Here is a 27,588-nt window from a genome sequence, read left to right on the forward strand (position 1 = left end):
ACACTGAAAAATGAATAGGTAAACTACAGAACAGGGAGTAAATATTTGTAACACATGTCTGACAAATGCTCTCTATTATTAGTCATTAAGAAAACAGATTAAAACCACCGATACACACCCACTAGAACAGCTAAAATTAAAAAGACTTCCAAAATCAAATATACAAGGATTTCCAGCAATCAGAACTCATACACTACTCAAAAGACGGCAAAATGGTACAACCAATTTAGAAACTTGTCTGAGAAATACTACTTATGACCCAGCAATTGAACTTCTAAGTATCTGCTTAAGATACACGAAAACAAAAGACCGGTAGAAAAATGTTCACAACAACTTTACTCACAATAGCTTTAAAAAAAAGAGAGAGAACAACCCAAATATTCTTCATTGGGCGATGACATAAATGCTGTTTGGTGTCCGAAAGGGGATCCTCCCTAGGGTAGTGTATTTCACTTAGATATCAAATGAAAAGGTGACTTTTTGGTAAAATGAGAGAAGCATTAGTAAGAAAGCAAAGTGAAAGTCACTCAGTTGTGTCTGACTCTTTTCGACCCCATGGACTATATAGTCCGTGGAATTCTCCAGGCCAGAATATTGGAGTGGGTAGCCTTTCCCTCCTCCAGGGAATATTCCCAACCCAGGAATCAAACCAGGGTCTCCTGCATTGCAGGTGGATTCTTTACCAACTGAGCTACCAGAGAATCCCCCATTACGGGGAGGTGGAAATGAAGAATCAATAAAAACCTATTTAAAAAAAATTATTCTTAAAATTGTGAAATACATTTACCATTTTACAGTTAAGAGGGATTAAGTACATTTATGGTGTTTTGCAACTTTTATCCCCATCCATCCAAGCTTTTTTCATCTTGTAAAACCAAAACTCTGTACCCATTAAACAGTAACTCCCCACTTCTCTCTTAACCCAGTCCTTGGCAACCACCATTCCACTTTGTCTATATAGTTTTGACTACTCTAAGTACCTCTTAATTCTAGTGGAATTAAACAGTATTTCTTCTTTCATGACTGGCTTTTCTCACCTGGCATAATGTCTTCAAGGTTCATACATATTATAGCATGTATCGGAATTTCATTTCTTTTTAAGGCTGAATAATAATAATTCCAGTGTACACATATTATATTTTACCTACTTATCCACTGATATTTGGACTCTCCCATCTTTTGGATAATGTTAACAATGAGCTGCTGCTGCTGCTGCTGCTAAGTCGCTTCAGTCGTGTTCGACTCTGTGCGACCCCATAGACGGCAACCCACCAGGCCCCGCCGTCCCTGGGATTCTCCAGGCAAGAACACTGGAGTGGGTTGCCATTTCCTCCTCCAATGCGTGAAAGTGAAGTCGCTCAGTCGTGTCTGACTCTTAGCGACCCCATGGACTGCAGCCTACCAGGCTCCTCCATCCATGGGATTTTCCAGGCAAGAGTACTGGAGTGGGGTGCCATTGCCTTCTCCTAACAATAAGCATGCACATACAAATTTCTGAGATCAGTTCTTCTGGAGATATATACACTCACAAGTAGAACTGGTGGATCATATGGCAGTTCTAGTTTTAATTTTCAAGGAACCACCATACTGTTTTCCACAGCAGCTACATCATTTTACCTTCCCACCAACAGTGCGCAAATGGTTCTGTTATGGACTGAATTGTGCCCCCCACAGCTTCAAGCCCTAACTCCCAATGTGACTGTATTTGGAGATGTGGCCTTTGAGGAGGTAATTAAGGTTGACAGAGGCCACAAGGGTGGGGCCCCAATTCAACAGGACTGGTGTCAGTGGAAGAGACACCAAAAAATGCATGCACAGGACAGGGAAAAGCTAATGTGAGGACATGGCCAGGAGAGGGCCGTCTGCAAGTCAAGGAGAGAGGCCCCACCAAAACCTAACCCTACTCATGCCCTGATCTTAGACGTCAGTCTCCAAACTGCAGGAAAATAATTTTCCGTTGTTTAAGCCACCTAGTCTGGTATTTTGTTATGGCAACCCTAGCAGAATGATACAAGTTCCAGTTCATCCACATCCTCACCAACACTTACTACTCTGTTTTTTTGTATTTTAGTAACAGCCATTCTGGAGAAGGAAATGGCAACCCACTCCAGTATTCTTGCCTGGAGAATCCCATGGACGGAGGAGCCTGGCGGGTTACAGTCCATGGGGTCACAAAAGTCGGACGCGACTCAACTGAACTGAACTGAACAGCCATTCTAATGGGTGTGAAGTGGTATCTCACTGTGGTTTTGATTTGCATTTCCCTTATCATTAATGATGCTGAGCATCTTTTCACGTACTTATTAGCCATTTTACATCCTCTTTGGGAGAAATGTCTATTCAAGTTCTTTGCCTATTTTTTGATACAGGTTATTCGTTGCTGTTGTTGAGTTTAGGAGTTTTCTACATATTCTAATTATTAATCCCTTACCAGGCATGTGATTTGCAAGTATCTTCTCCCATTTTGTGAGTTGCCTTTTACCTTGTTGACAGTATTCTTTGAACACAGAAGTTTTTAATTTTAATGAAGTCCAATTTGCCTATTTTTCCTTTTGCTAACTGTGCCCTTGGTGTCATATCCTTTAAAAGATCATTATCAAATCCAACATATAAAGCTTTCCCCTTCAGTTTTCTTCTAAGAGTTTTAGAGTTATAGCTCTTACATTCAACAGCAACATCCATTCTTAAGAACAGCATTTGTTGAAGGCAAAGTTCTGCATATTGATTTGTTTAAAAATATACAAGCCCACAATCTTCCTGGAATGTTTTTGTGTACGAAGATTAAAGACTAGTCTGAAGACTCTACCCTTACCTTGTTCTATCACTATCATTTAACTATTATTTTTTTTGAATATTTGGCTGCATCAGGTCTTAGTTGCAGCACAGGCTCAGTTGCTCTGTGGAATGTGGGGTCTTAGTTCCCTGACCAGGAACTGAATCCACATCCCCGGCAGTGCAAGGCAGATTCAAAACCACTGCTACTGACACAGTAGCAAAGTCCCTTAACTCCTTTTTTGACCTATATTATCACTCTCAGTCAGTTCAGTCGCTCAGTCGTGTCCGACTCTTTGCAACCCCATGAATCACAGCACGCCAGGCCTCCCTGTCCATCACCAACTCCCGGAGTTCACTCAAACTCACGCCCATTGAGTCGGTGATGCCATCCAGCCATCTCATCCTCTGTCGTCCCCTTCTCCTCCTGCCCCCAACCCCTCCCAGCATCGGAGTCTTTTCCAATGAGTCAACTCTTCGCATGAAGTGGCCAAAGGACTGGAGTTTCAGCTTTAGCATCATTCCTTCCAAAGAAATCCCAGGGCTGATCTCCTTCAGAATGGACTGGTTGGATCTCCTTGCAGTCCAAGGGACTCTCAAGAGTCTTCTCCAACACCACAGTTCAAAAGCATCAATTCTTCCGCGCTCAGCTTTCTTCACAGTCCAACTCTCACATCCATACATGACTACTGGAAAAACCATAGTTTTGACTAGACGGACCTTTGTTGGTAAAGTAATGTCTCTACTTTATAATATGCTATCTGCTTTTGTTCATAAGCATACTCCAGTCTCTCTCATATAAAAACACCCCCCCCAATACAAAACCTTTAAACATCAGTTGACTAAATAAATGAATGTCCACCAAATATGCTAACTAGGCTCTATTACGTTCCCTAGCACTGTTCATGATGCTGTCCCTGGGTGCGATGGACTATACTGAATGTGTGTGTCTCTTCAAAATTCATGTTTAAGTCCTAATCTCTGACTTGATGGTAACTGAAGATAGGGCCTTTAGGAGGTAATTAGGTCATGAGGGTAGAGCCCTTAGGAAAGGGGTTAATGCTCTTCTAAGAAGGAATAAAAGAGAGTGCTCTCTCTCTGTACCATGTGAGGATACAGCAAGAAAGCAGCTGTCTGCAAACCAAAAGGATCTCACCAGGAACCAAACTATCTGGCACCTTAATCTGAAACTGCCCTGTCTCTGGAACTGTGAGAAATAAAGTTGTTATTAAGTCACACAATCTACGGTATTTTGTTTTAGCAGTCCAAGCTAAGACCCTGGCCAATCTTGTCCATTCCCAATTTAATCACTATCACTACCATCTCTACGATTATAATTTCCACATCTCCATCACTAGCTTAGACTTTCCCATGAAATCCAAATGTCTGCCAGAAATGGCCACTTGGCCATCCTACAGGGATCTCAAGCTCATGCATAAGTTAGACTTCACTACTGTTAGGACATTTAAACACTTCATTAGAGCCACTTTTTCTTATGAAGAGAAATTTTCCAGATTTTAAATATTCTTATATCCTCACCCCTTACATCAGCAAATTACAGTCAGGTTCCTAGTTTAAAAGTGAATTTTATAAGATAGCAAAGTAAGTTTTATAAGATAGCACAGTGTGGCGGTGAAGGGACAGGAGTGCAGTCTCTGGACCTACTGTGCTGGTGGGGTTCACAGCTCGACTGCTGGAAGGGAAATCATGGCTCGGCCACAAGGTACGTCCTTGAGCAAGTGATTTAACTTAATGCCAAATCCGGAATAAAGATAATGTCTACTTCATAGTTATCAGGATAAAATGACAATGCAAATTCACTAGAGCAGTGCCTGATAAATAAATTGCTCAGTAAATGTTAGTACTATTTTAAGAGTTTATTTCAAAAATCATTGGGGCTTAGAATGTTCCCACTGATGCAGACTCATTTGGCTAAATGACTGATATTAAGGTTTGATTTGCCATAGATTTAAATGCAGACATTTTCCATAAATAAAATCATCAGTTCCAAGATTTTGTCAACTATATATTTAAAGCACACATGCAATATATTATGCCAGAAAATACATCCTTTGCAGCCATCTAGACAGAAGTGTTAAGATGTCAACTTATAAATGGACAAAGTGGCAAACAATTTTTTCAAAATTTTAGGAGTGAAAAATTTTTAATCCTTTTAGATGGTTCAAGAGAATTTCAAGACCACTGGCCTAAGTGAATGTGTTTTAAAGTCAGACTGCCTGGGTTTGAATTCAAACTCCGGCTTTTGGGAATTCCCAGATGGCCCAATGGTTAGGACTCTATGCTTCCAATACTGAGACTATAGCTTCAATCCCTGGTCAGGTAACTAAGATTCCGCATGCCTCTCAGCACAGTCGAGGGGGGAAAAAAAGGAAGAAAAAATTCCAGCTATGTATCTTTGGTAAGTTATATTTAAATTCTATATGCCTCAATGCTCTCCTCCTACACAACGGGAATAATAGTGGTACCTACTTCATATGATTACTATAAGGAGTAAATGAGATCGTGCATAAGAAGAAGTATATTGATAGCAACATTATTATTATGAATAATAGCCAAACACTGAAAAGAATCCAAATGTCCATCAACAGGCAGATGGATAAACAAATGTGATATACTCCTAAAAGGAAATGCAACATGGAAGAACCTCAAAAAAATTATAAGTAAAAGAAGCCAGATATCCCAATTGTATGAAGTTACATAAAAACATAAAACTACAGAGGCAGAAAGCAGATTAGTGGATGCTAGGACTTGCAGTTAGAGTGGGGAGTGGAGATTAACAACAAACAGAAACTAGGGAATGTTTTGAGGTGTTGGAAACATTCTAAATCTGAATTATGGTGATGACTGCATCAAACTGAACAGCTACAGTCAGTGAATTTTATGATATGTAAGTCATGCCTCCAAAAATTTTTTTGAAAAATTTTAAAGCAACAATGTACTAAATATTATTATTACTGCTACTATGCTCAGGTGTTTAAAATCACAGTCACATTAAGCTGGAAAGGACCTTTCTGAGTATGTCTACCTCTATTCTCTGAAACAATAATAAAGGCAAGAATAGTTAAGTACTGACTCTGCCACAGTTATGTATTTTACATGGGTTCTCTCATTTAATAATCACAGGTCCTCCATGGGGTAAATTTTGTTATAATCCCCACTTCACAGACTCCGAAAATGAGACTTAAATAGTTTGAGAGGCTTGTCCCAAAACAATATAACTAATATGAGGAAAAGCAAACTCAAGACCATCTGATTTCAAAGTCCATCCTAAAATTCATATGAAATTTCATAGGTCTCTGAATAGCCTTGAAAAAGAACATAACTGGAGGACACTGACTTCCCAATTTCAAACTTACTCTAAATTTACAGTAATCAAAACAGTGTGGTATTGGTGTAAGGACATTCAGAACAATGAACTAGAGATCCCAGAAATAAATTCCCACATACATGGTCAAGTTATTTTCAACAAGGGTCCCAAGACCATTCAAAGGAGAAAAGACAGCCTTTTCAACAACTGCTCATAGGGAAACTGGAAATCCACACGCAAAAGAATGAAGTGCGACCCTTGCCCACCACCATACACAAAAGCTATCCCAAATAGGGTTTAAAGACCTAAACCTAAAATTTAAAACTCTAAAACTCAGAAGAAAACAAACCAGAAGCTTCAGGCATTGGATTTGGCAGTGATCTCTTGGATACGACATCAAAAGCAGAGTCAACAAAAAAAATACACAAACTGGAATTCATCAAAATTAGAAATGTCTATGTTTCAAAGAACACCATTAAGAGAATAAAGAGGCAACTCATGAATGGGAGAAAATATTTGCAAACCACATATCTGATAAGGGATTAATATCCAGAATATCCAGAAAACTAAAACTCAACAACAAAAGACAACCTGATTCAAAAATGAGGAAAGGACTTGAATACACATTTCTTCAAAGACACACAAATGGCCAATAAACACATAAAAAGACTCTCAACATCATTAACAATTAGAGAAATGTAAATCAAAATTACAAGATAACCACTTTATACCCATTAAGATGGCTATCAAAACAAAACCAAATGAACCTAACAGAAGCTAGTGAGGATGTGAAGAGATGTGAACCCTGTGCATTGCTGTCAGGCATGTACAATGTATGCAGCCACTGCGTAAAGCATACAGCAGTTCCTCAAAAATTTAGGACAGAATTATCACACGATCCAACAATTCCAATTCTTTTGGGTATAAACCCAAAAGAAATGAGAGCAGAGACTTAAGTAGATATGTGCACCCCTCCATGTTCATTGCTGCATTATTTACAACAGCTAAAAGGTGGAAGGTGGAAACAACCCAGTACCTATCAACAGATGAGAAGACCATGTAATATATACACACAATGAAATACTATTCAGCCTCAGAAAGGAATGCAATTCCGATAGATATAACATGGATGAGCCTTGGAGATATTCTGCTAAGTAAAATAAGCTAGTCATGAAAGGACAAATATTGTATAATTTATGGTTCTATGTATATGCGGTACTTCAGTTCAGTCCAGTCGCTCAGTCGTGTCCGACTCTTCGTGACCCCATGAATCGCAGCACGCTAAGCCTCCCTGTTCATCACCATCTCCCGAAGTTCACTCAAACTCATGTCCATCGAGTCAGTGATGCCATCCAGCCATCTCATCCTCTGTCGTCCCCTTTTCCTCCTGCCCCCAATCTCTCCCAGCATCAGAGTCTTTTCCAATGAGTCAACTCTTCGCATGAGGTGGCCAAAGTATTGGAGTTTCAGCTTTAGCATCATTCCTTCCAAAGAACATCCAGGACTGATCTCCTTTAGAATGGACTGGTTGGATCTCCTTGCAGTCCAAGGGACTCTCAAGAGTCTTCTCCAACACCACAGTTCAAAAGCATCGATTCTTCGGCACTCAGCTTTCTTCACAGTCCAACTCTCACATCTATACATGACTACTGGAAAAACCATAGCCTTGACTAGACGGACCTTTGTCGGCAAAGTAATGTCTCTGCTTTTGATGTGCTATCTAGGTTGGTCATAACTTTCCTTCCTAGGAGTAAGCGTCTTTTAATTTCCTGGCTGCAATCACCATCTGCAGTGATTTTGGAGCCCCCCAAAATAAAGTCTGACACTGTTTCCACTGTTTCCCCATCTATTTCCCATGAAGTGATGGGATCAGATGCCATGATCTTAGTTTTCTGAATGTTGAGTTTTAAGCCAACTTTTTCACTCTCCACTTTCACTTTCATCAAGAGGCTTTTTAGCTCCTCTTCACTTTCTGCCATAAGAGTGGTGTCTTCTGCATATCTGAGGTTATTGATATTTCTCCCGGCAATCTTGATTCCAGCTTGTGCTTCTTCCAGCCCAGCGTTTCTCATGATGTACTCTGCATATAGGTTCAATAAGGAGGGTGACAATAAACAGCCTTGATGTACTCCTTTTCCTATTTGGAACCAGTCTGTTGTTCCATGTCCAGTTCTAACTGTTGCTTCCTGACCTGCATACAGGTTTCTCAAGAGGCAGGTCAGGTGGCCTGGTATTCCCATCTCTTTCAGAATTTTCCACAGTTTATTGTGATCCACACAGTCAAAGGCTTTGGCATAGTCAATGAAGCAGAAACAGATGTTTTTCTGGAACTCTCTTGCTTTTTCCATGATCCACCGGATGTTGGCAATTTGATCTCTGGTTCCTCTGCCTTTCCTAAAACCAGCTTGAACATCTGGAAGTTCACGGTTCACGTATTGCTGAAGCCTGGCTGGGAGAATTTTGAGCATTACTTTACTAGCGTGTGAGATGAGTGCAATGGTGCGGTAGTTTGAGCATTCTTTGGCATTGCCTTTCTTTGGGATTGGAATGAAACTGACCTTTTCCAGTCCTGTGACCACTGCTGAGTTTTCCAAATTTGCTGGCATATTGAGTGCAGCACTTTCACAGCATCATCTTTCAGGATTTGGAATAGCTCAACTGGAATTCCATCACCTCCACTAGCTTTGTTCGTAGTGATGCTTTCTAAGGCCCACTTGACTTCACATTCCAGGATGTCTGGCTCTAGGTTAGTGATCACACCATCATGATTATCTGGGTCATGAAGATCTTTTTTGTACAGTTCTTCTGTATATTCTTGCCATCTCTTCTTAATATCTTCTGCTTCTGTTAGGTCCATACCATTTCTGGTCCTTTATCGAGTCCATCTTCGCATGAAATGTTCCCTTGGTATCTCTGATTTTCTTGAAGAGATATCTAGTCTTTCCCATTCTGTTGTTTTCCTCTATTTCTTTGCATTGATCGCTGAGGAAGGCTTTCTTATCTCTCCTTGCTATTCTTTGGTACTCTGCATTCAGATGCTTATATCTTTCCTTTTCTCCTTTGCTTTTCGCTTCTTAGGACAGGCAAATTCAGAGAGACGGAAAGTAGGATGGTGGTTGCCAGGGGAAGGGGTGGGGAGAATGAGAAGCTATTGTTTAATGGGCACAGAGGTTCAGTCTGAGAAGACGAAAACATTCTGAAGCTGGATGGTAATGATGGTTGCACAACAATGTGAAGGTACTTAATACCACTGACATGAACATTTTAAAATGGTCAAAATGGCTAAGAAAAAGGGAGGCAGAAGGAAGAGATGGAGGGACTACTTCACACCCATTCAGGTGGTTACTGTACAAAAAAACTCAGAAAGTAACAAGTGTTGGGATGTGGAGAAATCGGACCCCTTGCGTATTACTGGTGGGAACATAAAATGATGCAACTGCTGTGGAATACAGTATGGTGGGTACTCAAAAAGCTATACACAGAATTATCTTATGACCCAATTCTTGGCATATACACAAAGATACTGAAAGCAGGGGCATGAAGAGATATTTGTATACCCATGTTCACAGCAGCATTGTTTACAATCGCCAACGGTGGAAACCCAACTGTCCAGCAAGTGAACAGGTAAGTAAAATGTAGCCTATACATAGCAACTGAGTATTGTTCAGCCTTAAAAGAGAATGTAGATGTCAATTACATCTCAATTTTTTTTAATTACAAAAAAAAGGAATGAAGTTTGGATACACACTACAACATGAATGAACCTTAAAAACATTATTTTACCTGAAAAAAGTCAGACATGAAAGGATAATTATTGTATGATTCCACTTACATAGGGTACCCAGAACAGGCAAATTCAGAGAGACAGAATACAGATTAGAGGTTACCAGGAACTAGAGGGAAGGAGTAAGGGAGTTACCTGCTTAATGGTTAGAGTTTCTGTTTAAGGTGATGAAAAAGTTTTAGAAATAGATGTGGTGATGGTTTCACTACATTGTGAATGTAATTCATGCACTGAATTATATGTGAATTTTACATACAGAAATGGCTTAAATGGAAAATTTCATTACAATATATGCAACAAAATATATTTATCACAACTTTGTAAAAAAAAAAAAAAAGTACTGTAATACATAAAAAAACATCGAATTAGACACCTTAAATGGGTGAAATGTATGGTGTGTGAATTTTATCTCAACAAAACATTTTTTAATTTTTTGGCTGCACCACATGGCATGTGGACTCTCAGTTCCCAGACCAGGGATGGAACCTGCACCCCCTGCACTGGAAGCATAGAGTCCTAACCACTGAACTGCCAGGGAAGTGACAAAAATTTTTTTTAAAGTAACAGTGGTGGCTAACACTCAGTGAACACTTTCCTCACACCAGGCACCGTCCTAAAAGGATTATGTAAACCTCACAACAACCTTCAAAGTGGCTGCATTTCTTAACCTCATTTCACACATGAGAAAACTGAAGTTAGGTAATTTATCCAATGTTGCTCAGTTAATGGAGGAGTCAACAGTTCAAATCCTATCAATTTCTAGAGCTCCTACAGTTCCTATCACAGTGTGATAGGAAGGTTATAAAAGGTACCCAACAGATGCCCCCTAAGTGAGTGAAATGAACAACTACTGTGGAAGTCTAGCAGAAAGTCTATTCTAAGCAAGATGACTCCATGATTTATGATCTTTAAAAATTTCAGAATTTTCCAACAGTTTTTTAATCTTTTACAATTTTGAGTTAGATTATTAACACATTATTTTATGTATTTAAACACTGGCAGAAGAGTATAACCTTGCCCATGTATCTTCAATAAGACAGGAGCATTCACTTTGTAACCTCTCCATTGACAATTCTCCTATGAAAGGCTACAAAAAACTAGGCTCCCAAAGGCAACAAAAGTAAACCCAATTCTGGTAACAATTAAATGAAGAGGAATGCTACAGATGTCCAAAAACAGCCTATCCTAAACAGCCTATTCTATGGGCTAGGTACCTGGTTAGATACTAATTAACCAGGCAAGGTTCAGGTGCAATTTTTGTGTGTTTCACTAAAATGGTAACATACCATTAGACACTGCTTGTCCTACCCTCACTTATCAGTTCTTGAAACCTCTCCCTATAGTCCTCACAAGTCTGCTGATGTTGACATTATTAAACCATTCACAGTGGCGGCACTACTCAACAGGAAGTTGAAAGCTAACAAACCGAGGGCAGGATCCAGAGTTCAGAAAAATGAACCAGGGTGACCGGGAGCATCAGAGTCTACTAAACTCCACCTAGATCCCGCAACTCTGATGTTCACAAGCATACCTGGAATGTGCAAAAAATACAATTACCCTTACAGTTTACCCTACAAAACAAGACCCTTTCATTTAAAAAAAAAAAAAAAAATGCACGCCCAGAGTTAAGCCCGGTAGCACAAGATCAATTCTAAAGTTAAGAGAAAAACAGACTTACTGATACACCACTAAAAGGAATCTAAAAGAGTGCATAATACGAGGAAACAACCCTGTCCTCCCACATTCGCCCAACTGGCACAGGACCCACCAGACCACTCCCCGGGATCCAGGTTCTACAGCCCGGCGCGCTGGACTCCGCGCTCTCGCGCCCTGTTGTCCGGCCGAGCCCACTCCGGTCTGTCCAGGTCTGAGGGCGAAGCTACGTGCTAAGCACAAGAAAAACTCCCTTTCGAGCGATGCCTCACAACTGGATCAGATTCCTGCAAATGCAGGGGAAAAAAAGGAGGAAGAAAGGGCCGCCTGCCTGCAGCCCCTCGGACCAAGAGCACCGAACCGCAACCACGCGCCAGCCACGGACCCCCGGCCGCCCCGAGACGGGACCGGTAATTCCACCGCCAGGCCGGGCCCCGCCCCGGGCCCGCGACCGTTCTGGGGCGTTCCTCCCGTGGGCGGCGCCTCCCTCACCGCCACTTGACTCCCTTCTCCTGAGGGAGGCCGCGGCCGCCCCGCGACACCGAAGCCGCAGCTTCCAGGCCGCGCGGGCCCGCGACGTCCAGAGCGGCCTGCCAGGCCGGCTCCTTCCCCGCTGGCTCCCGCACGCCCTCTCTACCACCCCAAGCCCTTACCGAGGCAGCGCGGCCTCCGCGGCCCGCTCCTCCTAATCCTTAGCCGCCGCCACCGACCCAGCGCCGCGGAGACCGGAACTTCCTCCGCGCCGGGCCGCTGCCTCCACAAAGGTGCCGCCGCCTTTAGCGCTCGGCCCGCCGGGAGATGGAGTACACAGCGGCGGGTCGCGCCGACTCCACTCCCGGCGTACCCTGCGCGGGGGCCGGGGGCGGGGCGGGGGTGTGTGCTTGCCTGCGGGGGCGGGGCGTGAGGGGCACGCTATTGCCCACGTCCAATGGGAGGGTGCGCTTCCTTGCCCCGGTCCGCTGGGCCTGCTGGGGGTTGTGGTTTGGCCCTTAGCCCACGGCCGCTCGTCTTCTTTCGCTCTTCCGAGTATGAGCAAAGCGTGCAGTCTGTGGGTGGCTTGGCTTTCTCGAGATTTGCTCCCTGCCAGAGTGCGGACTGGACCCTGGCCTGCCTAGCTTAAAAAGGACTTACTCTCCGTTAATGTGAAGGAAATCTCCACGTAAGCCTTCCGGGGCAGGAGTTTGTGGCCCACATAAGAGCCTGGCTCCCGACCCTCCCAAAGGATAGAGGAGCAGTAATCACACGCTCGTCCTCTTTTCCTTCTGATGAGTTTTCAAATTAGCCATTCCCAGCTCAAGAATATCACTGGTGGGTAGTAGTACTTTGTCCTTCAAAGAGGTAAACATATGAAGGAACTAATTATTTTTGCCTTATGCCCACTCTCTTTGGGCAGTAATAATTGCAACTCTTCATCACAACTCTGCTCCTGGCCTTGTGCTGACCCTTCATTATCTCATTTAATCTTCAGTGCTATTCACAGATACACTGGTGGGTATCATCTGTCTTAAAGGTTTAGTAGCCCTACCTATAAAGGAAATTCCACTCAGTTTCCACGAGGCCTTGCTAGCTCACGAGCCATAAATCTGGCCGAGAGTGACTTATACGAGGTCACAGAGGAACAGGAAGGTATCTGCAGATCAACAGTCTAGTGGAAAACGGGGCAGCACAACTTTCAGTGTGCAGCTCACGTCCAGAATCTCCTCACAGCTAATGTTCTTCAAATGGCCAGCTCCAAGCTTCCAAGTGGATTGTACATTGTTGAAATGCTTGCTGATTCCAGCTACCCAGTATCCTCAAACTGTGTCCCCTCAGGGAAGGTAACCTGATTATAGAGCCTGAATTCAACATCATGGAATCAAAGAAGTCTGCTGCAAGAAAAGCCTATAAATTATTCTAAAATAAAGTAATCCTCATCTGTAGAGAAAAGAGATTGTTGGGTTAAGTAGTCCTTAAAGTTACTTTTCCACTTCTCAGGCATCTTGTCTGGAAGTCATTCATTCAAGAACTTCATGAAGCACCTGCTGTGTGCCAGGCACTGGATCAAGTACTGGAGTTACAGGAGCTTGAACAAAGCTGATAAACTTTGCTGCTCTGGTGGCGATGGGAGTGGGGGTGGCTATGGAAGAGAGGTGACAAACTAAACAAGATACACAGTCTCTGCTCAAAGGAGTTTGGTTTCTGTAAGGAGGGAGATGGAAAGCTGTTGGGGGGCTCTAAACAGAATAACATCGTGATTTCCAGGTAAATAGGATCCCTCTGGCTTCTGTGTGGAGAATAGGCTGAAGGTGAAAAGGGCAGAAGCAGGCCAGCTGGCTAGGAGACTGCCTGGAAAGATGGAAGAATGTGGGAAGAGCAATTTTGGCAGGAAGAAGAGGAGCTCAGTTTTCGGTAGGTTGTTTTTGATGCCTAGTAGACAAGATTTGGAGTTGGCAATTGGCTACATTTGCCTAGAGTTCAAATTAAAAGTCAGGGTTAGAGCTGCAAATCTGAGAGGTATCAACATATCACTGGTGCTGGTACCTAAAGCCTTGGGCCTGGATGAGATGGCTTTGCAAATGAAGGAGTGAGTTATAGACTAGACTGGAGCACTAAGAGGTTTCAAGGAAGAGGAAGAACACCTACACAGAACTATGGGTACTTTGCTTCCCAAACTGGGCCATTATTGGTGGATCTCTCCCTTATCACATAGTACTTTGTCCTTCCAAGAGGTAAACATATGAAGGAACTAATTATTTTTACCTTATGCCCACTCTCCTTGGGCAATAATAATTGCAACCCTTTATCACAACTCTGCTCCTGGCCTTGTGCTGACCCTTCATTATCTCATTTAATCTTAACAGTAACCACATGATATCCCCTTTTGTAGTTATGGAAACCAAAGCCCAGAAAGATTAATTTGCTGCAGCTGGAAAGTAGAAGATGGGGGGATTCCAACTCAAGTCAGTCCTACTCCAGGGCTCATGCTGTTGACAACTTTCCCCTTCTCCTTAGGGTGATGATGGAGGGCTTTCAGAGGAAGCATCTGGATTTTTTTTTTTAAACTTACACTGGCCCATAGTACTTGTAAGGCTGTTTATACTATGCTATGCTATGCTAAGTCACTTCAGTTGTGTCCGACTCTGTGCGACCCCATAAATGGCAGCCCACCAGGCTCCCCCGTCCCTGGGATTCTCCAGGCAAGAACACTGGAGTGGGCTGCCATTTCCTTCTCCAATGCATGAAAGTGAAAAGTGAAAGTGAAGTCACTCAGTTATGTCCGACTCTTAGCAACCCCATGGATTGCAGCCTAACAGGCTCAGGCTCCTCCGTCCGTGGGATTTTCCAAGCAAGAGTACTGGAGTGGGTATACTACCTAAGACCAAAAAGTGTGAACTGTTTAGAAGAGCTGATCCAGAACAGCGCCCTCACCCAGAATGGGGAGTACAACATCCAGTTGCAGAGGTGGGTTGGCTCACTTTCAGCCCCTAAAATTCTCACACAGATGAGCCCAGCAAAGAGGAAGGCTGCTCTGCTGCCTGTGGTTCATTGCTGCCTTGATCACACTTGGGGCCATGACTCTTCAGCACTGAAAGTAGAGACTTGATCAAATGTTAAAATGAGAGACAGGAACCAGGAAAGATACAGATGATACAAGGACCACAGATGAAATTTTCCAGCAGATTAGGAAAGGCAGTTGCTTTACCAGGAACTGCAAAAGAAATAAAGGCAGGAAGGAAAACCTCTTTGAAATTCCCAGGAAAGGACTGACTATTCTTATTATTAGTTCAGAATACTTCATATTATATAATGTTATATTTGTAGGAGGGGGAAACTGCTGAAGATGCTGAAAGAGTCATTAAAGAATTTGCCCTGAGTCACACCAGCAAGACAGCAACAGGGCTGGAACAGATCCCAGCTTCTGGATACAATCGGGCCTTTTCACTTCAGCTGCAACTTCTTCACAGCACCTCAGGTTCTGAAATGGCCACTCCAGTTATGAAAAAAAAAGAAATCTGTGGAAGAACAGAGGTCTTTTACCTTTGTGCTTCCTCCTGGTGGCTCCGATGGTTAAGAATCTGCCTGCAATGAGGGAAAGCCAGGTTTGATCCCTGGGTCTGGAAGATCCCCTGGAGAGAGGAATGGCAACCCACTCCAGTATTCTTGCCTTGTGAATTCCATGGACAACGGAGACTGGTGGGCTGCAGTCCATAGGGTCACAAAGAGTCAGACATAACTGAGCGAGTAACACTTACAACTAGTCCTCATTACTGCTGCTGTAGAGATGACACACTGGGTCGATGCAAATCATGGGCCTAGACAAAACAGAAAGCTGAGATTTTGAGGAGCCCCTGACCTGGAGGTGCAGGGTAGCTTGGTATTTGTGGCAAAGGTCAAGGCTTAAAATAATGTCATACAGTGCCACAGAGCCATAACAGAATTGACAAGTGCTATTATCCCAAAAGACCTAGATTTATTTCTTTGTAATTCTATCAGCAAAAGTGACATTTAGGATGGGTTGTCCCAATACTCAAATGTAGATCAATAGGTAGATTAAAACAGAGGGTTTTTTTTTTAAGAGAATTATGCTTTTAATATTTATTTGTTTTATTTGACTGTGCCAGGTCTTAGTTGCGGCCCATGGATCTTTGATCTTCGTTGCAGCATGCAGGATCTTTAGTTTCAGCATGTGGGATCTAGTTCCCTAACCAGGGATTGAACCTGGGCCCCCTACATTGGGAGCACAGAATCTTAGCCACTGGACCGCTAGGCAAATCCATAGAGTGACGTACACTCAAGCGTTAGTTAGAAGCTCATGGGATATATGGTCACTTGCTTGGCTAAGGAGATGCAATACTTCCAAGTGACAGAGGTGCTATCTGATAGAGCTGATGTGCTTGAAAGCAAGAGACTCAAAGAAACCCTGAGGTCACATGGAGACTGTTGTGGTTGGTTGGGTATGTTAGAAATCTTTAAATTTGTCTTCTTTGGGGATCAATTCTATGGGCTGAAGCTTCTGGTTAATGGAATGTAGTCAGCATATTTCTGTTCAAATCAGAGAATATGAGATCTTCTTGGCTTATACTCTTGTAATATGGCAGGACTAGTGAGAGTAAAACTGTATCAATGATATTTACTCTAAGGGAGGAAGCCTGTCCTCCTGAGCCAATGAAGAGAAAAATTACTGAATGACCTGTGAAGACAAGGATAGCTAAGGAATTGGGCATTTTCTCACATATTCTTAACTAAAAGGGAGGAGAAAGCTTCCCGTAAACTATGTGCATGAGTTTAATAGCCCTGAGCAAAGCCATCTCTCATAAAAGGCCACAGCTTTTTCAGTGTCAGTCACAGTCCAGTTTGTGGACATGGGCTCCAACTGGCAGCTGTCTGAGACTGTAAGAAAAGCCCCGGGGGCAGGGCTCCCCCAGTTCCGGTATAGGACTGAGATGGAGACAGGACATTGCACTGGGGTGCTTGGAGCAACAGGGATAATCAGAGGAGTGACTTCAGACTTTCCTTCATCCCTAAACTGTTGGGTGAATTAACATGAGGCTATTAAGTAATTTAATTGCTTCAGAGACACATGAGCAGTATCGTTGTTAATCCCTAACTTGATTTCTTTAAAGTACTCTCCAAAAATAAAATTGTTGGGAAAACTTTATGTTGTCCTGTTTGTTTTTTAAATCACTTTGTCTCTAGGAAATCACAAATGTTCGTAGGAGAGCTTCCTTGCCCTGGCAAATCACCTGGGAAGTTTTAAAAAAGATATGGATGTGTGAGTCCATCCCAGTCCAATTAAATCAAAAGTTCCAGGCATTTGTGTGTTTTAAGTTCTCCAGGTCATTCTATGTGCAGAATTGAGAACTACCATTCTAGAGACTCATATATTAAAATGTGATTGAAAAGATGTCCTTTTAGCATCAAACCGTGTGCCTACATCCTTTACAGCCAGTGTGGCCGGGCTCACTTATGACATTTATCCAGCCCCCAAACTTGCACTGTCCTTCCACAATTAGTGGAGGAAACTACGCTAGGGAGGAAAGAAAGTCTCTTTTCCTCGAAGTAAACCTCTTGTTCGCTAGGGCAGAAGGTCTGGAGAGTTTGGGCCTGCGGTCCACCCGGGGCTATGGGTTTGGGGAGGTGTCTGAGCTTGGCTGGGACCCTGCAGAAGGCGGAGCTGGATGCGGGCACCCCTGGCCTGGGTCAGGCCCAGCCCGGGGCTCTGCCCAGACCCGCGACCCTCCCCACCCCGCGGCGGCCGTGCACTGCGGACTACATTTCCCATAATGCACACCAGGGGCGGGCAGGGCCCGGCCCAGCTACTGGAGCCGGGCCTCCGCCGCGAGAGGCCGGCGAATGCTGTCTTCCTGAACCGGCAATCGGCAAGGGGCGGTGGGAGGGAGTGGTGGCCTGCGCCGTGGCCATGTCTGCGTCCACAGGGGGCCGTGGTCCTGCGAACCTGAGCCATCAGTCTGGGCCGGGCCGGATACCCGTGCCCTCCCGGGGGTCCGGCAGAGGGCAGTGACCGGCAATCTCCGTGTTCTCCCCCTACCCCCTTCCCCGAGAAACAGGTGAGTCCGACTGCCAACCCACGTGGCCTGGGGGCGCCGAGAGACTGGAGAGCTGTCATCTTTGGAGGGAGGGGCTTGAAGACGAGGCCCCTACCGTCTACGTTGCTATTTGCGGTAGGAGGACTGGGTCTCTCTAGGGTCCCTTAGCTGGTTCCCAGCTGGGGAATACAAAAGCGAGGCCTGGAGCTCTTCCTTTGGCTGGAAGGACAAAGTCCTATAGCGGGCAGTGGCCAAAGAGTACCCGCCCACACTTAACGCACACAGATTCGGCCGGGCAGAGTACTCTCAAAGATTGGCAGAGGTTGACTGGTGGGTGAGCAGGCAGCTTCTGAAGGTGTCTTGCGGCTTGGGACTTTGCTCTCAAGGGTGCCCTGGCTCGGATAACCAAGCTGCCTCTTGTACCTGGTGAGCCACCCCTTTCTGAACTGAGTTTGCTGCGGGAGGGTGAGCAGCCTTTGTCAGAGAGGAGAGTGGTCACCACCAGTGGCAAGTACCAGGCTATACTCTCACCACGGAGTAGACATCCTCCTGAAGCAGCTACAGCAGAGCCTGACCTGGACCCTGTCTGCCACACAACCAAGCACCCTGGCACCATTGTCCCAGACCGCCCACTTCCCAAGCATCAAGGCAGATTAGGGCACTATCTAAGCAGGAAGAGGGAGCAAGAGTGCTAGGGAGCCAATAGGGAGGGGTTCTTGCCAGGCCTTCCCACTCTCCAGACCAGGCACCTAGAGGAGGGAGGCATACCGGAAGGGCTCATTGAGCTAACTTGTTTGGTGACATTGCTCAAAGGCACAGCAGAGCACTTCTGGGGAAAATAGCAAGCCCTGGGGGCTTCTGGAGAGGCCGCCAAAGAAGGGGCCCCATGGGAGACTCTGGGACCGGTTCCAAGAGACCTCTCTTGTTTAACTGCTTCAGCCACCCAGGAGCTTCTGCCACACAGGTTATGGCTCCAATAGGGTTTGGGGTGGGGTTTGCTGTGAGTCATTCACCCTCTCTGCCTAGTTTTTTCCCGTGTTAAGTGTCCAGGGAACTGTTTGTTTCTTCAGGGCTTTTGACTGGATCCCCAGATTGGCCTTGGAGATCTTGAGGTACTGCATGGTCTCAAGTGGTCGGGGAACTGTTCCGAATGAGGTGCACACTAGCCCCAAGCAGCTGACCCTGCCCTCACTCCATGCAGGTACCATGTTGAGTAGTACTTGGTTATGCTGGTATTCAGCTCAGTTACCTGAAGTCTAGTGGGGTCAGTGGGAAGTGGGGCCTCAGTACACTGGATAAGTGCTGTGGCCCTTGTTTGAGTCTTTGAGTCAGAGGCACAAGACTACAGAGCAGGAGCATGTGGCAAAAAGGAGTTCAACTTGTGAGGGATTTCTGGGAGCAGCAGAGAACCAATGGTCTGTCCCGCCACTTCAGGATGGAGAACCAGGGAGCCTGGAGGAACTCCCAGCCCTAGGCCCAAAGGCATCTCTTTGTCCCAGCATCACAGATGGGTCATTTCAGGTCAGAGCCCACCTAGCTTCATGAGGTCAGAAGCACATTTTCCCAGGCCTGTTCACTGAAGGCCTGGCTCAGGATGAGCAATCTCTAAGGCCTAATTTATATTCCAGAGACCACTGGACCTGTGTATAAGTGCAGGTGCACACAGTCTGAATGTTAACTAAACGTAATCATGATATACTAAAGACAGCTGAGTGAGTACATGCCTACTCTGTCTCAGAGTAACCAAGCTACATACTTTATCTCATTTAATCCTCACACAACCCAGTGAAAATCATCCTCATTTCATAGGTAAGAAAGCTGAGACATAAAATCAAGTCAGGTTAATCCTGGTCCCTCTGACTCCAGAGCCGTTTTTTTCCCCCAAACACTGAGGACAAGTCTTCCCCACAGGCTGGAGTCTCCTCAGGCTACATGGGAGCTGGGTGTTTTTTGAGGAACTTTCACCTTCTCCCTTCCAAAGTTATTTATCTGACAAGTGTTAATTAAAATCCTCCTGCCTATGGAGCTGACATTTTGCGACAGCTCACAGGGTGACCTTCGATGTAGAAAAATAAAATAGGGCTAGGGAGATAAGAATCCAGGATATTCCAGGAAAGCCTCTCTGATAAGGTACCTCTTGAAAGCCTCTCTGATAAGGTACCTCTTGAGCATCAACCTGAAGGAAGTGACAGAGTGACTCATGTAGATATTTGCCCAAGTAGTGAGGTGGGGGGGGCAGGAGAGAAGTAGAGTGGGATGGTCCATGCAGAAAGTTCAGCAAGAGTGAAGTTCTAAAGTGAAAGAATACTCAGGAATTACGTTTACACTATACTTGTTGCTGTTTAGTCACAAAATTGTGTCAGACTCTTTGTGACCCCCATGGACTATAGCCCACCAGGCCCCTCTGTCCATGGGATTTTCTAGGCAAGAACACTAAAGTGGGTTTCCATTTCCTTCTCCAGGCGATCTTCCCAACCCAGGGATAGAACCCGCGTCTTCTGCGTTGGCAGGCAGATTCTTTACCGCTGAGCCACCAGGGAAGCCACATTATACTTAAGGAAAGCCATGAAGTCAGTGAAGCTGGGTTGAAGCAGAGCGAGTAGGGGCAAGAATAGGAGATGAGGCCGAAGAAGTAATTAGGGGTGGTGGTGCAGGGAAGCACGTGTGCACAGTGGTTCTTGTACACCACTGTGAAGAAGCTGGCTTTCTCACTGGGTCAGGTATGACTGTTAAAGAGTTGTGGGCAAAAAAATTACATGGCCTGACTTCTGTTTCAAACCAATCACTTTATGTACTGTGAGAAGGACAGACTCTCCAAGGACAAGGACAGAAGTGGGGAGACTAGTTAGAAGCCCATGGCAACCATCTGCCAGAGAGATCATGTTGGCCTGGACCAGTGTGGTAGTGGTGGAGGTGATGAGATTGGTTAGATTCTGATTGCAGGTGGTTCCCCCTGAACATCAGTAATATGTTTCATGAAAGTTGGACATTCTGTCCAGAATCAATAACTTTATATCTGTTGCCCACTTTTTTTTTTTTTGGTCATTTAACTTTTTTTTTTTTTTTAATTGAAATACAGTCTATTGGTGATGGATAGGGAAGAAGGGAACAGTGATGATCTGAGGGGGAGGCGACAGCTGCTGAAGCCATATGCTTGGGTAGGTGAGATGGGCTGGAGTGGAGGCGTTAGCCCTCAGTGGAGCCAGGATAGTGCATCTTCAGCAAGAAGGAAGGCAGAGTCTGGCAGGTAAGGTGAGGTGGTGGTGGGCAGCTTGGAAGTTCTCTTTGTGACTTCAGTTTCCTCAGTGAACTAGAAGGAAGGTTCTCACTGATAGAGCTGAGAGTGAGCATGGGAGAAGATGATGGAAGCTTAAGAAGAGAGATGATGTGAAGGTATCGACTAGGGGAGTGGGCAAGTGAGTACACATAGAAATGTGGGGCATGTGCACTTAAAGCAATGCTTCTGGACCCTCTCCTTAGAAAAAAGCACATCCCAGTCTAGATCTCCATCTACGGAGCCAGGTCCAAAAGCCCTGGCTCCCCCTCTGCCTGCATCTGGACAGACTCATCTGTCTACAGTCATTCTCTTTACACAGCAACGCAGACCCCACCTTGACTTTTATGTTAGCTTGTGGAATAATGGTCTACAGGGTTCCTGGTATTGGCTGTGTCTTCTTGCTCTAGACCTGGACATGCTCTAGTTGCCTTCCCATCCACTGCCCCGGGCTCTGTGGTGTTGCGGTGACTGTTTTGGCCTGTTTTGGCTTGCTTCTCTTGGTCTCAGTTTCAAAGGAGACCTTTCTGGATGCCTCCCCAGGTTTCTGTTGAGGCCACGCAGTGTCTTAATTACTCTGGCCTTTTGTCAAACAAGGTGGCCCACACCTTGGTCTTCTGGGCTCTGACCCTCGCTGGGAACCTCACTCTTGAGTGCCCTGGTGGACAGGCTTGGGTGGGCCTAGAAAATCCCCAAAGGTAGATGTTCTCCCAAATAAACTTCCTTTCAAGGTTACTCAAAGCACACTCTGTGTGGGGTGATGCTGTTGGCCAGTGGTCCCCCCTCTTAGGCCGTGGTGCTCCAGGAGCAGTGTGGGAATGGCCATCAGGCCAGTCTCTGGCCCCTGCCTCCCTGTCCGTCTGTTCTGCACATTGAGCTTCTGTAAAAGATTAATTTGAAGAAAGGATCCCATGGCTTACCACAAAGATGACAAGAAGAAGAGCTTGAAAATCAGTTCTTTTAGTCAAGAGGGTGGTCAGAAAGAGAGGTCTGAGATACAGATAAGCTGGGGCTACACCAATGATAGTGATGGTGACGCTGCTTCCCTAAAATCACTCTTTTCATGAACGTTTTTGAGCACCTGCCTCATGCCAGGCTCAGGGTGGGGTCATTTACCCAAGATGACAGAGCTAGTAAAGGGACAAGCCTCAGTTATTCCTTGTGGACTCTGCCCCAGGAGGGGCAGGGTCTCCTGTGCTCACACTGACAGCAGCCCTGCCCAGGCCCTGGGCCTGCCTGCAGGGCCTGCCTCATGAGTCCCTGGCTAATCTCTGCTGCCCTTCTAGCCCAAATAAATCTGTCTCCCCTAAAGGGTCAATGCCTCAGATGGAACCTGTCTCCTGTAGATGGTATGTTGCCTGCCAAATGAAGACCCTTCAGCCTGTCATTTGGGGCCATAGCAGCTGAGCCTCAGTCCACCCAACTTCGTTATCCCTGACATCCACTCTTGGCCACATCCCCCTGACCCTGAGGCTGCATCTCTCCTCAGTGTCTCCTGCAGAGACCAGGCTGCATCTCTCCTCAGTGTCCATCAAATGGGCACTGAGAACCCACATGGCCATAGTTGGTTTTGACTGGAAAGGGGAGCCCTGGTGCCAGATTCAATAGATGCAAAATGCAAGTGGAAAAACAAGGCTCAGGCCTGAAGATAAGCCAGCTTGCTCTGACTCACTTCTTTCTTAGCGCTTAAATATCAAAAGGAACTGATCGGTCAACTCGAGTTTTGAATAGAGAAATATTTATGGTAGGATGTACAAGGAAAAATATCAGGATATAGAATGGTTTCAGTTCCCAGCTCCAGCTCTTCTTTCCTGTCTCAACCTTGAGTGAGGAGGTGCTTATACTCTCTCAGCTGCAGTTCCTTCACCTGTAAAGCTAGCCTGACAAGAGTGCCTCCTCAGAAGGGAGTGATAGAATTGGATAAAAATCTACATAACCTTAGCATGCTACTGTGGCATTTAGGGGGGTTAGCTGCTATTATATGTTTATAGATAAATACATAACATTTTATATACATTGTTTTAAAAAAGAGTAGAGGGAATTCCCTAGCTGTCCAATGGTTAGGACTCCGTGCTTCCAATGCAGGGGGCATGGGTTCGATCCCTGGCCAGGGAACTAGATCTCACATGCCACAGGGCGTGGACAAATAAATACATATTTTTTTTAATTAAAAAAAATTTTAAAACACTAGAAAGAAATATACTAAGATGTGAACAGTGAGACATCCTGAATGGTGGGGCAGTGGTGACATTTCTTTCTTTTTTTTTTTTCTATTTTCCAAGTTTTATACAGTGAATAGATACCATGTGTTCTTCCTTTCATAATCATCCAAAGAAGCGCATGCTTTTTTCGAAGGGCAAATATGCCCTTCTGAATACAGAACCTATTCCCTAGAGGTCTGAGTTACTTGGGTCCTGGTGAGGGGTACTTTTCTGTACTTAAGCACAGTTAATTGTGCCAGTGAGCCCTGCCACTAGCACCTTGCCCTCAATGATGCCTTTGTTTGCTCCACAGGAGAGCCCAAGGGATGGCCACTGACATGCAGAGGAAGAGAAGCAGCGAAGGCCCCGATGGCACGTTGGCGCCTTCCGATGGGCAGAGTGTGGAGAGAGCAGAGAGCCCCACACCAGGACTGGCCCAGGGGATGGAGCCAGGTACGGGCAGGGTCCTCGGGCACCCCCAGCCAGCTCACAGCCAGAGCAGCCTCCTGGGCAGTCTCGATTTCCAGCCACTCTTTTGCTCCTATTCATTCATGCACGTGTTCACTCCCTCACTGACTATTTGTCATGAGCTGGGGATACTGGAGGGATCCAGGCTCAGTCTGCCTCCGGCCTTCCTCTCCACTTAATGTTGTGCCATTCGCCCTGTGCTATCTGACTGCCCATGTGGGCTTTCCTCCTCTTTCCTGGGTCTATAGGTCCCTGCCTGGCTCCCTCTCCCTCCCTCAGCTTTCACCTTAAATGTCATCTCCTCACCAGAGAGGCCTGCTCTGACCACACTCTGTATAGAACACTAGTTTTATAGGGTTGTATTTGTGTGTGTAGGTATTGCCCATCTCTCTCATCCGCAAGATCGGGAGCTCTTTGAACACAGAGCTGTGGGTACCTGTGTTGTACCCTGATGCCTGGTACAGTGCTGAACTCATAATAGAGACTCAAAACTTAACTCTTAACTATTTTGTACCAAAAAAAAAAAAAACCTCAGTAAAGGAAGATCAACCTGGTCTCTGCCTTGGAGGAGCTGCAGGCTAGTGAGAGCATTCCACTGGAGGGGGTTCAGAGCTATGGGTCCCTGCATGGGCCTGGGGAGGCATCTCCCAAGGAGAGAGATTCATTGAGCACAGCGGGTATTACATGCACAAGGTGAGGTACTGGGCACACAGCGATGAACAACCAGGTTCCTGCCCTTGAGGGGGAACTCCACTGCAGTTGTGGGGAAGGGCAATAGCTGATAGGTGCCCCATGAGAAGTCAAGGAGGGGGTATATGATAGAGTGCTTGGGGCTAGGGGTCAGGTGACGGACAACTAACATCTTTGTTGAGAGCTGAAGTGTGACGGGAGAGCTGGTCTGGGAAGAGGTGGGGAGGCTTCCTGGCAGAGGGAACAGGAGATGCAAAGGCCCGGAGGTAGGTGAGGGTATTCAAAGAGCAGAGGGCGAGGGACTGTGAGATGAGAGTGACAGGGACAGGCAGAAACCAGCCACCACCTCAGCCTGGAGGGGTTTGGGTCTTATTCCCAGTGTGAGGAGACCAATGAGCTATAAGTCACATGACTTGTAGCAGACTATAGCTGGAGGGAACAGTGGCTTGCCTCATCACAACTGCCTCAGGCAGTCAAGCTAGAGTACTGTATGGGGCGCTGTGCTGGTGAATCAGTCTGCCAGCAGGTACCACTCTAAGCTCCAGTGCTTTTGGCTGCCAGGTGCCGGACAGGAGGGCGCCATGTTCGTCCACGCCCGTTCCTACGAGGACCTGACTGAATCAGAGGATGGGGCGGCTTCTGGGGAGAGCCCCAAGGAGGGTGCTGGGGGTCCCCCACCTCTGGCTACAGACATGCGTCAGATCAGCCAGGACTTCAGTGAGTTGAGCACTCAGCTGACAGGTGTTGCCCGAGACCTGCAGGAGGAGATGCTTCCAGGAAGCTCTGAGGACTGGCCAGAGTCCCCAGGGGCAGCCAGGCGACCAGCCACAGAGCCCCCAAGGGATGGCGCTGGCGAAGGGGATGAGGAAGAGGCTGCTGAGGCCTGGCGACGGCACCAGAAGCATGTCTTTGTGCTGAGCGAGGCGGGGAAGCCTGTGTACTCACGCTACGGGTCCGAGGAGGCACTTTCCAGCACCATGGGTGTCATGGTGGCCCTGGTGTCCTTCCTAGAGGCTGACAAGAATGCCATCCGTTCCATCCATGCAGGTGAGCCCCCTGGAGGGGGTGCTGAGAGGTCTCCCTGGCCACACAGTTCGTTCACACCAGGTTTTGGACCCCCAGGGACTAGAGGGCTGGGATATACTGTGTGACCAAGTCCCTCCACCTCAGTGAGCCCCAGGTCCTCATCTGGGAACACAGGGAAACAACACTGACTGCCTCATAGAGCTGTTGTGAGGTTCAAAGGTGGCTTGCACATGGACTTTGCCCTTAGAGTAAGAAGCCTGGGGAGCTGACCAAAAAATCACAGGTCTTGAGTCCACCCAGCTCTTGCCACTTAACTTAGCCCAAGAGTGTGTGGGTTTTGTTTGTTTATTTGAGGATTTTCTTTTAATTTAAAGAAAAAAATTTCTTTCCATTTTTTATGCTTTTTTTTCTATTTTTGTTTTAATTTATTAAAAAATAATTTATTTTTTTGGCACACTGTAGGGCATATGGGATCTTAGTTCCCCAACCAGGAATGGAACCCAAGTCTGCTGCAGTGGAAGGGCAGAGTCTTAACCACTGGACCACCAGGGAAGTCCCAATATGTAAACACACTATCCTGAAGTGCTTCCTATGTTTTAGCTGGTCCCAGTCTATGAAGCCAACTCCCTGGTAGCTCAGTCAGTAACGAATCTGCTTGCAGTGCAGGAGACCTGGGTTGGATCCCTGAGTCAGGAAGATCCCCTGGAGAAGGAAATGGCAACCCATTCCAGTATTCTTGCCTGAAAAATCCTATGGACAGAGGAGCCTGGCGGGCTACAGTCCGTGGGGTCGCAAGAGTTGGACACGACTGAAGCGACTCAGCACACACACACACACACCCCCCCACACACACGTGCCCGAAAGTGACAGGCTCCAGCCGAGAAAGCAGGGCTCTGAGGGTGCTGGGCCAGGCCAATTCGGGAGGGCTTTCCCGGGAGAGGGGCTGAAGCTGATGCCACCCCCATCCATCCACCCCCATCAGATGGCTACAAGGTAGTGTTCGTGCGCCGGAGCCCACTGGTGCTGGTGGCGGTGGCCCGCACGCGGCAGTCGGCGCAGGAACTGGCTCAGGAGTTGCTTTACATCTACTACCAGATCCTAAGCCTGCTTACGGGCGCGCAGCTGAGCCACATCTTTCAGCAGAAGCAGAACTATGACCTGCGGCGCCTGCTCTCGGGCTCGGAGCGCATCACGGACAACCTACTGCAGCTCATGGCGCGAGACCCCAGTTTCCTGATGGGGGCGGCGCGCTGCCTGCCCCTGGCGGCGGCGGTGCGCGACGTGGTGAGTGCCAGCCTGCAGCAGGCGCGCGCCCGCAGCCTGGTCTTCTCCATCCTGTTGGCGCGCAACCAGCTCGTGGCCCTCGTGCGCCGCAAGGACCAATTCCTGCATCCCATCGACCTGCACCTGCTCTTCAACCTCATAAGTTCCTCCTCGTCCTTCCGCGAGGGCGAGGCCTGGACGCCAGTGTGCCTGCCCAAATTCAACGCAGCCGGCTTCTTCCACGCACACATCTCTTACCTGGAGCCTGACACGGATCTCTGCCTGCTGCTCGTCTCCACCGACCGCGAGGACTTCTTTGCCGTCTCTGACTGCCGCCGCCGCTTTCAGGAGCGCCTGCGGAAGCGCGGAGCGCACCTGGCGCTCCGGGAAGCACTGCGCACGCCCTACTACAGTGTTGCCCAGGTGGGCGTCCCCGACCTGCGCCACTTCCTGTATAAGTCAAAGAGCTCAGGACTCTTCACCAGGTGAGGGTGGGCCTTGGGGACTCTGTTGGAGGGAGACAGGGGCATGGGGAGGGGGCGCCGGTTGGTCCTGAGCCCTGATGCAGTCCTGAAGCTGACCACCCCTCTGGGAATGAGCCG

General features: G+C 46.5%; 2 protein-coding genes across 3 annotated transcripts in view; one reads left to right on the forward strand and one right to left on the reverse strand.

The window, feature by feature from the left end:
• RBM6 (RNA binding motif protein 6) overlaps nt 1-12,359 on the reverse strand; it is an 89,839-nt gene extending 77,480 nt beyond the window's left edge. Inside the window, exons 1-2 of one of the 2 annotated variants that reach the window (XM_010851838.1) lie at nt 12,191-12,359; nt 11,653-11,824 (exon numbers count right to left, since the gene is read on the reverse strand). The gene's annotated coding sequence lies outside the window, so the exon portion shown is untranslated. The remainder of the gene's footprint in view (nt 1-11,652; nt 11,825-12,190) is intronic. The other variant, XM_010851836.1, reaches the window with a different exon arrangement.
• Nucleotides 12,360-17,800: 5,441 nt separating this feature from the next.
• MON1A (MON1 secretory trafficking family member A) overlaps nt 17,801-27,588 on the forward strand; it is an 11,340-nt gene continuing 1,552 nt past the window's right edge. The window contains 5 exon segments of the mRNA XM_010851954.1: nt 17,801-17,917; nt 17,919-18,085; nt 23,853-23,992; nt 25,259-25,744; nt 26,706-27,471. Coding sequence (XP_010850256.1) covers nt 17,801-17,917; nt 17,919-18,085; nt 23,853-23,992; nt 25,259-25,744; nt 26,706-27,471 — 1,676 coding nt within the window.

Source organism: Bison bison, unplaced genomic scaffold (assembly GCF_000754665.1).
Source record: "Bison bison bison isolate TAMUID 2011002044 unplaced genomic scaffold, Bison_UMD1.0 scf7180017864304, whole genome shotgun sequence".
NCBI lineage: Eukaryota > Metazoa > Chordata > Mammalia > Artiodactyla > Bovidae > Bison > Bison bison.